The sequence below is a fragment of the Pavona decussata genome, unplaced genomic scaffold, assembly GCF_977016875.1.
Source record: "Pavona decussata unplaced genomic scaffold, jaPavDecu1.1 SCAFFOLD_228, whole genome shotgun sequence".
Lineage (NCBI taxonomy): Eukaryota > Metazoa > Cnidaria > Anthozoa > Scleractinia > Agariciidae > Pavona > Pavona decussata.
In genome coordinates, this window is record NW_028145633.1 from 768,251 (window position 1) to 778,977 (window position 10,727).

The window sequence follows — 10,727 nt, forward strand, 5'->3', positions numbered from 1 at the left end:
TTAAAATCTAAATATACTTCCGTCAGAGGAATGGTGATACCTTTTAGGGTAATGAGCTGACAGATATGACAGCAAGCAAATGCCAATCAACTAGTTTGGTACCTTTTAGGGGTAAAAAATTGTTCAGGACAAACCCACAAAACAGAATTTTGGTACCTTTATGGGGTTCTTTGCAAAATTCCGACGATCACCCCCGTCACTTTTATATGGATCCCCCCCCCCCCCTTCCCCTCTACCGGGCTTTTAAAGATCGCTATGGTCAGAAAAAGCTCAAATTGCTCCTAGAGGATAAAATTCCCATTTCAATAAGAAAAATATATATATTTTCTATAATAGTGTATTCATTAGGTTACTGATCTCTGACAGTGACTTAATCAACAGGTAGTCGCAACATTACATAGTACCGTCAACCATGCCCGATACATATGTGAGGGGTTGGGGGACTCTTTTTTAAAAGTAACAGACCTACTTCGCACACATTTTAACACAAACCCAAAGTAAATGGTAGAGGAAAATTATTTCGCTGGCATGGCTCCAATTCTCTTGCGCCCCAAGAAGCCTTCTTGGCAGGTTATTAACACATGTTTTTGAAAGGAGGTGTGAATTAAACGATGGATTCAAACTGTGCTGAGGCTTATGTCATGTACAGTTATTGAGGGTAGAAAGGAAAACATGAACAGATTTGGGCAAATCTTTTCCTTCATGAACTTTTTATTAGAATATTTTGGAGAACACACATAAATAAGATGAGCTTTTATTTTCTAAGAGAACCTCAAAATTTTTCCTAACTAGGTCCTTGATAAAATCAGAAGTCATTGTCTCGTATCAAGAATTGATAAAATTATGCTTAAGTGCACACTGTATTATGGTTAAAATGATCCACTATCAGTCACTTACCGATTGGAAAACTGATCAGGTGCCATCGAACATTAAATAAATGTAATAAAGCATAACTTCTGGATATTGATGTGCCAAATCCATTCGCGATGAGTGTCTATTTCACAACAACATTTGACTCAACATTTGTAAACAAGCGGAAAAGCTGAAATGTGCTAGGCTTTTGGGCCGTCTGATTTCTGATGCTCGTTCTGATTTCATACATACATTGAATTCAGTTTCTTGCTGCAATACTTCATTGCCAAAACGTTTCCTGTAATTGACCATTAAGTAGAAATGAAATTTTACGAACATCGTTTCCACTGCGACTGGAAATAATTTCAAAAAACCCTTTTAAAACCTGGGATTAAAATAAAACGAGGAAAATGCGGAAGTCGCACGTGTGTGCAAAGTAGCCTGGAAACTGGGAACAACTAGAGATGAACAAAATTCATGCTGAGACGATCGTGCTCAGATAAACCAAAATGGCAGCAACCTTAAATGCATGCTTTCATTCAAGTTTGTTAAATGGTACATTTTGGTGAATTTATAATACTTTGACGAGGATAAGCCTGTCAAAGCGATAGATTTAAAGGACGCTGTCTTTATAATTGCTTAAGGCTGGGGTAACGTAACCCAAAATACAATCAAGAACTGTTAGAGAAAAGTGGGATCTCGAAACGAAGTGACTGAGAGCCGAAATACGACCCATTTGAGTCAGACAAGGAGGTTCAAGAAACAGCAGAAGAATCTAGTCTGTGGGGCAGGCTTGTCCGACAATACCCCTCATTGACAAATGTACCATTCAACCAGTTTCGAGGCTTTATGAAGAGGATGCGACAAGGGAAGCTTTAGAGGCAGCTCAGCCGGAAGATTCTCAGGCTAGCCATGAAGACCAAGAATCAGACACTGACATGGATGAAATATGCGTAATATAAAATCCGAGGCCTCTTACCCCTGCAGTCAAGCAGTTAAGGCACTGAGAGAGTTTGTGATGTCCTTTGAAGAGCCAGGGGCAAGGGAGGGAGAGTTTCTTTGTTTCCTTTCTATCATGGAGGATGCCTTTTTAAGGTTGGAAGTCAAAGAAAAGCGGCAAGCCAAAATTCAAGAATACTTTCGGAAATGACCTATGAAAAGTGAACACTATAGTATATAAACATGGAGCAGTACGTCGGATGGCAAAATTTTAGTTTTGTATACGTTAAACAGTATGTACATACAACCTCAGAACTTATATGCACTGCAAATACTGTGGAAGGATGTTATGTTGTGTTTTGGTTGTTGCATTTGTGATTCATTTGCCCAATGCAATTGAACAAAATACATACAATTCAGGTATCAAGTTGCGCAAACTTATTAATTTTATCGATTGCACTTTAAAAAATTAATTGTTAACCATATCCCCATACAACGATATTTTTGGTTGCTTTTCCGCCAAATCGTTAAATCGGGAGTTCGTTTACAACGATATCCCGATTTAATGATATGATTTTGCTGTACCTTTGCCATATCGTAAAATCGGGGTTCAAAGTATACCTTACACATAAATTTAGATCTTGGGTAATTAGGTGAAACTGACTTATTGAGACTTACAATGTACTGTTTGATGATTTTAGGATTAAAGCTGTACATTTAAGTGACCCAATCTTTTTTCCATAGGGATTTGTCAGGGAACAAAATTCAAACACTGTCTCAGGAGATATTTTCAAATCTGACGTCGTTGAATGAGCTGTAAGCTGTTATATATAATTTTGTTTGTAATCGTAACACTAGAATAGATTTTTACAGCCACTTTAGTTGAAAGAAACATAGCAGACGCGTTTGGGCTGTACCATAGAAAAGCCTGCAGTCGGCCATGAGAATAGTACAATGATTTGCAGAAAAAGCTTGGTCCATGGGTAAGACGGTAAACTAATCAGTGGTCATACTGTATCATAAAGGTATATTTTATTTAATCATATTGTGTTTGTGAGGCTAATGTGTTTCGGCAACACTATGTTCCAGATTATGGTAATTCCTGATTCAATAGCAAGTTGTCTCTCGTATATTACTCGATATTAAGGTTAACAACTTCACGAAATTTGCAAGAAAACCTATTGTAGCCTCTATTTCAGAGAATATTTCTTTTTACAAAACCGGAGAATACGGCGGTGGGAGGGAGAGAGGGGACAGGCTGGAAGTTAATGTTTCCTGTAATTCATTTTATCTCATTTTGACTGGTAAGATCTCAGAAATTTTATTGTCAATGTTTGTTTGACAATAAAAATCTGCGATATAATATTGTAAAACATAGCACGACGTTTCGACGTTTGCAGAACGTCATTATCAAGAGAAAGTAAAATAATGAAATCGAGTATATATAGTGATGAGATGCATAAAACATCTCATCACGAATGAATCAATCATCTCATCAAGCCACGCATTGTAAATCAGCATAGCGTTGTTTACTGTTTTGAATGTGATTTGTGTGATTCAAATTACGTCGGATATACGACGCGCCATTTGTTTCAACGCATCGCTGATCATCGATACTCTGCCATTGGTCGCCATCTGAGAGATGCCCATGGGAACATTGGCCTCCTCAATGAGAGCAAATTTAGAATGCTCAAAAAGTGTAGCACGAAATGAGATTGTCTTGTTTATGAAATGTTGTACATAGGAACAATAAGACCCCATTTTAACACCTAGAGCGACTCCATTAGAACCAAACTCTTTATTCATCTCATCACTATATGTATACTCGATTTCAGTTTTGATTATTACTAGTTTCCATATATACAAAGTAGCAAAAGGCATTCACAAGTAATTGTTTTTTTTTGACTTCATAATATCAAGAATAAGAGGCAGCCAATTACTGCAATGGTTTCTCTGAACAAAACAGTATCACTTTGCACTCTCAAAACAATGGAACTAATGTGATTGACAGGAAGTTATGAAAGGTTCATGTTTTCGTATCCCTACCGAAACAAATGGGAAAAATTATACTGCATTCTTAGATTAAGTTAAGAGCAAGGAAGACATCTTAATTCTCTTGTAAATCAATATCAATTGCATGGAACTGACCATTTAGTTTGAGTTTATACAAAAACCAAACTAAGCACAAAAGAATAGCTATCAACCTGGGAATAACGGAAATTTTTAAAAATGAGCTTTTCAATATAATTTATTGAATTAATGAGCTACAAGTGCAGTAAGAAAATATAAAAAATGGCACAAAGCTAAGTTAACTTGAAATATTTCTCCTGTATTCAAACATCTCCAATGTGCATCTCCCTCAAACAGAACCTAAATATAAAAAAAAAATCACTCAATTTGACTAGAAAAAGGTGAAATTTTAAATATTTTGTAAATCCCTAAAACTTATAATGACTCCTTTTTCAATTGCTCCACGGTGTGCCTGTTTGGAACGATCTCCTAGTATTAGTAGACCACATGAATTCATATAACAACACTGGCCTACTATTGTCCGTATTAGCTTGCAATTTTAATGTAATCTTGATTAAAGATTTCTTTTAGAAAATAGCTCCCTCGTCAGAAAAAAACAACACTACAAACAGTTTAAAGGAGTGTATGCATACATAAAGATTTGAAGTTATCTTACCTCCTTGATTGACGGAGCTGTCGGACCTTTCGCCTTCCACCGACACAGCAAAACCCCTTCTACTTTTGACATTAAAGCTTATCACACTAAAAGTTTTCCTTCAAATCTGCTGTCAAAACGGAACATTTCCACACAGTCGTGCAGGAAAAATAAGACGAGGCGTAGGAAAAATTCGATGCTTCCAAACCTGAAAACTTATGCAGAAATTAAAAAGATCCTTTCTTTTTTATCCACCATCCTAATACAGGAAGATGTCTGAACACTGCTAGTTTTATCCTGTTTTATCCAAATCTCTAGAACGAAGCAAAGACTAGCAAAGACAACTAAATCGCCTCTTCGCTCGTACTCAGAGCCCGTGTTACCCTTATCCAGCGCCCGTTCCGCTGGATAAGGGTAATGCGGGCTCTGAGAACGTGATTGCCGCCATTTTTTAAATGAAGAATCTGGGTACTAGGAGTCCAGGATCAGGAATCGGAAGACCTTAGATAACATAGTCTCCTTCGCAGCCGTTATTAGTGTCGTCACGCTACGCTCCGTGGGGAGGAGCGTTGCGTGGCGAACCTTATAATGGCTGCGAAGGAGACTATCGATAACAAGGATAGTCTGAAATGTCAGCCGTCTCCTCTCCCTAACCCACAGGGGGCGCGCCCCCTGTGGGTTAGGGGGAGAGGACGGCTGACATTTCAGACTATAACAAGGACTGCAAACCAGATTTCAGAGCCCAGCGCTTTTCGCAAAAACATGGGTTTGGTGGGGGTGCCAATTCTCGCGGGCCCACAAACCTGGTTCCAATCCTTGTTATTTAAGGATTATGGATTTTCCTAGGAATTTCATTCCCATTCAAAAACGCGCGTGGGCTCTAGGGACGAGATTGGGGTACAAGCGCAAAGATCAACCAATCATCAACCCTTGCTCGGTGAAAGGAAAATTAAGAAAAAATGCCCTCTGTTACAAAAAAATCAGCCTTAAATAATTGTGCTCTCTGTATTACCAGGAGCCGATGATCATGGACTCCTGGTATTACATTGTTGATGGGGAGTTTGCTGCATATGCATTAAAAATATATATAACTTTAGAAAGGATGAGGAACTACGTCCATACGATAAGCAGATTTCTATAAATGCTATCAAAAAAAATTGGAGCTCCGCTTTTAGGCTTGGCTAAATATATATGTTTGGGATAAGACGTTTTTCGCATGGACATTACATAAGCCTGAAAAGCTCCAACTAGGACTTACCGATGTCTTACTTTCCTCAAGAGAAGGGCCTTTTTACAAGTTGGTGGACAAAACGTTGTCCCGGATCTACAGTCAGTAGCACTAGAAATAGGCTTCCATGCACAGAAAAAAGTAAATAAATAAAAAACACTGAAAACTTCACGTTTAATCTAATTGACGGCTTTCTCCGCATATGATGAACTGAAAATACACCTCGGTGAGCTAATATATTGTGCTGGAAAGACTTAATGCGCAAAAAGGTAAAGTGTTACATCAGACGTTTTTATAGTTTATTATATATAAAAGGTAATGGAAATTATGTAAACGCATACCTGAACCAACTGGAATAAATAGTCTCAGTTTCTTCCATATCAAAGGGCACCAATTTTTTGCCAAGTCCTCGTTCTGCTTTTGCGACTTTTTGCGCCTGGCTGTCATGGTTCGATATCGGCGGACGAATTTGACACTTATTTGAACCTCGACGCCAGCCGATGCCCAGAGACGAGCGGTGTCGAGGACAAATTGTCAATTCCAAAAGGTTTAACTCCGTGGTGAAGGAGATAACCGTTCTTGTCAGCATAGGTTAAATTTCGGTTTCTACATCGGCTGTTAGAATATATTGACAAGGAAGACTTGTGACCCGCGATGTTCCTTTTGCAATATAATTCAGTTGATCTTCTCCTGTCTCTGAAGTCGTAAGAGCAAGGACCTCCGACTAAGGAGCTAAGAGAACACTTAACTTCCATGACGGCACAAGAACATTAAACCAAAGTGACGAATTTTCCAGTTTTCGTTATTGAAGTTATCTTACTTTTACTTTTTACTGTATGTAATTCAATTTACTTTGGCAAATGCCAGTGCGTGATACTATTCACCGATTATTGTTGATTTCGGAATTTATAAAACGCAACCCTAACTACTTAGTGAATTAAAAACAGAATAGAAAAGTTTGACCGGTCTCCAATTTGTATTGCGGCAAGAATTTTACCATAGCCATAAGGGAGAACTTCAACCCCACAGATTTCCTTTTTGATGCGGTTTCATTAACAATCTGACACCTGAGCGAACTCAAGAAATTGACATCAAGACGCTTGCTTATCTTTATTAGATATGATTTTATAAGCAAAACTCTCACAGCACAAACAAAAAAAAATCGGTTCCAACCTTATTGCAATTAAAAAGGATGTAAAGTTTGAAAGATATTCGTTTTTGTTACGCTTTTTTGGTATATGAAAAAATTAGTCTGTTTATTGTCACGGTAACGCAACAACGGTTGTTTATTCGGCCTTTGTGGGAATTTTAAACTAACAAGATGCCCTTAATCGGCATAACACGAAATGCTTAATGTAGCCCCATTTATTCCCCATGACATGATTCGCAGCATATTTAAAAACTATCCTCCCTTGTAATAAGATTAAATTTAGAGATACAGTTTTTTCAGGCGCTTATTTTTATAGTCAACTGTATCCTCCCTTCGCAATTGAAATAATTGAATGGTTTTATTCAGAGAGACTGCGTGATTTTTATCGTTGTGTTACTGGGAATCATACCGGCAATAACTCTGCAATAACGTCATGACCCCGCTGAACTGGTCTGGCCTTTCTGGCTTTGAATTATTCGATCTGTTTGTAAAAGCGTAGTTTCTTCGCTGTGAACTCTCCAAATTTCCACCGTTTCAACTTTCGAGTACTACCTAGAAGTTATTATTTCGATTTACCGCTCGAAAAACGTTTGTTTTCTTTCTGAAAACGGCAGATCCGCAGTCTTAAATTCAGACATGTGGCCGCCATTGAACGAAAACAACTTTTCCAAATGATGATTTGCTTTGACGTCACACAAGTAGAGATGAGTGGGTCCCCTCCCTCGTGATATACGCGCGGATAATGGAGTTTGATTGGGCGGCTTTTGTTCAAGACAATCAAAACAATAGATCATTTCTGGAAAAGGGAAGAATTTAATCTAGTTTTAATGAATAAATCAAATGATGATTTGACGTCACACAGGAAAGGATGAGTGGGTCCCCTCTCTCGTGACATGTGCCTGAAAAATAGATTTTGATTGGGCCGCTTCTGTTGAAGACAATCAAAACAATATATCCTTACTAGGGGAGGGCAGAGTTTAATGCATAAATTAATGTGCACATTTGTGGCTACGATGAAGAAAAAAAAAAAGATGCCCGACCCAGACCTAGACACGGCCTGCCCCGCGGGCATTCCGTGTTATCATGGTGACTTCAAAACCGTCGCGTGAAGTGCTTAATTCAAAACCCAGGCTGATTTTAATATATTGTTAAGAATAACATTAAATTACTCAAAAGGCAAAGTTTAAGAAAAATCGGCCAAGTACCACATAGCAAAAACCATCTTTAAAAAAATATTCGTTTTTCCGGGACTTTTCCTGTTTAAAAAAGGGACATTTCCCTAGGCTCTATTTTCTTTTTTTTTTATAGTTAAGTCTAGTTCAAACTCTGCTTTAAACGTGCGGTGCATCCTCTGTGAATACCGAGTATAAAGATACCATGGATCTTCTTTCCTTGCAGACGAAGAGTCAGTTCAAAATATTGATTTCACACTGCCTTGCGGGTACTTTCGGGATCCTCGCGGGTCAAATTTGTTTTTCTTAGTTTCCTAGATCGTTAAGCGCTCCTGGAGAAAACTAAAGGCGCCAAATTTGTTCTCTACTTAAGGGCTTTTTGTAGCCAGAAAATGAGCGGAATTAATTTTACGAGTTCTGCCACCAAATGTTCAATATTTCCTGCCCGCCACTCTTAAGAATGAAAAAGATCGAATCATAACAATAATCGTTGGGAAATAGCTACAACTAAATTTCTGACAAAAACTATAGCGCTGCACATTTATTCATTAATTCGCGACCAAAAGATCTTATAAAATTGCCATTGCTGTTGAAGATTTGAACATTGTGGTTGGACGTAATCGCTATTTCATCCCTGCTACTCACTGCCACCCCCCAAGGATACTGAAACATTCTGACATCCGAACCGTATTTTCCAAAAGTTAAAACAGGTTTGACAAGAAATGGTTTCACAAACACAGTAAAAGGACTACCACGAACATGTTTCCCGTTTACCTTAATTGACAAATAACATCTTCCTGTAACTCTTGGAGAATAGCTAATGGTGTAGCTTCCATCTTTGTTATCATCTATTTGCAATTTTGTCACGCATTCTCGCCCTTGGTTGTCTCTCATCTCTACCGTTACATTGTCACCCTTATTATAACACTGACTTTTCTTAGCGTTTCTTGTGGTCAAATTGAATTGAGATTCCCGCCCAACAGTTCCTTATCTGATTCCTTTGCCTTCAGCGAGACATTTGCTTCCTTTTGCTTGATGCAGGTTTTCCAAGAAACCAATTTCTTCGCCGTTGACAATGTCCAGCATCTTGTGATTTTCCACGAAAGCTAAAGCTGGAAGGCCCTCAGGGTCACGGGTAATGTGCTTGGTTTGTTCGACGTTTTCAAGAACTGTTCCCAATGACTTTTTCAGCTGAATGACTTCAGCGTTTGTACTTCGTGTCAATAAATTTTCCACTTTTTCTAGCGATAATTCGATCGTCTTTATTTCCTCTTCAATCTCAGTCTTTTTCTCTGTTAAGCTTTCAAGCGACTTCTTTGTTTCGTTTTCCACCGCAGAGATAATATTCTGCTTCTTTGCTTCAATTGTTTTCATCAAGTTATCAGCAAAAGTTTCCACATCTCTTATCAGGTTTTCGCTTTGTTGAACCAGTTTAGCGTAGTCTTTATCAAGCTGAGAAACTAGGTTCATCTTTTCCTGTAAGTTTTGTCTTTGTTCCTGTATGAGAGCTTTCATCTCGATCTTTTGGACCTCGGCTTCTTCTTGGATTAATTTCAAAGTATGTCCATTGTGATCCAACATGACGCAGCTGGCGCAAACTGCTGTATCGCATTTTTTGCAGACGTACTCATTAAGCTCTTTTTTCTGATGTCCCTGTACTGGACAAAACATGGGTCGCTTCAATACATCCTCATAGTCCTTGTCTTGGAATTCTTTCACCGCAAGAATACGGTGATCTTTGTTGTTTCGCATGATGCTGTGTCCAATTAGGCACTGTTCACAGTAAAATATGCACAAAGAAAGGAGTACGAAGCCTCGGAGCTTTTCTTGTCGCAGTTTCCACACGTCTCTTGGGTTGTGTTGCATTCTTTTATGGCCAGCACATCAATCATGCCGTTCAGATAAAAGCTGGTCGGAAGATCCTTTAGATCGCCGCTTGCAGGCATTCTGCTAAGTGCTTGGCACTTCGGACATCTGAATGCATTTTGACCGCCACTCGTCTGACGCCAGTGTTTCAAACAATGCAGACAGAAACTGTGTAAACAGGGAAGCTGTCTGGGATCCTTAAATATATCCTTACACACCGGACAAGACACTTCTTCGCGGAGATTGTAAAGCAACGTTTGGATATCCATGTTGTTTTCGCACACAAACGAGGAGTGACCTCGTGGCAGTCTTTACCACACAATGAAGTCTTGTGATTTTCTATCTTTAGCTTTTCTAGGAATGATAGCAGTATGAGCCAATCACAGAACACTTTTGTAAGAGGTTGTTGACTGTTTCGTTCTAGTTTCTGATTCCAAGGATTCGCTCCAGGTGCGTTCAAATTTTGGTAATGACTCTAAGACACGTAGACATGGGAGGCCATATCATTCAAAAGTGGTACGAGCTCACGATTGGTGATCGAGAACACGATCGCTATGGTTGAGATTATCGATTGGTGATTGAGAATGACGATCGCTATGGCCCAAAACACGATTGATGATTGAGAACACGATCGCTATAGTCAAAAAAAAAAAATTCATGATCGAAAATGTCGATCCCTATGGTCGAGAATATCGACTGTCGATTGGTGACCGAGAATGTCGACCAATTAAAATGAATGGGACTTCTCAGATGAGGTGCTATCCATAAACTGGAGTGACGAGGCTGCAGCAGTGTAGTGTTTAACAGTCTAATGACTTCTTAAATTGGGATTTTGCTTGTAAGGTCAAAAGGTTA

At 38.8% G+C, this 10,727-nt stretch overlaps 1 protein-coding gene and 1 pseudogene across 1 annotated transcript in view; one reads left to right on the top strand and one right to left on the bottom strand.

Moving 5' to 3' along the window:
- LOC146458807 (cubilin-like) overlaps positions 1-2,732 on the top strand; it is a 127,263-nt gene extending 124,531 nt beyond the window's left edge. The window contains exon 15 of the mRNA XM_085090299.1: positions 2,536-2,732. Within this exon, the coding sequence (XP_084946425.1) occupies positions 2,536-2,611 (76 nt within the window). The 3' untranslated portion in view covers positions 2,612-2,732. The remainder of the gene's footprint in view (positions 1-2,535) is intronic.
- A 5,832-nt stretch (positions 2,733-8,564) lies between these two features.
- Positions 8,565-10,306, bottom strand: LOC146458812 (E3 ubiquitin-protein ligase TRIM45-like; annotated as a pseudogene).
- Between the last annotated feature and the right edge of the window lie 421 nt (positions 10,307-10,727).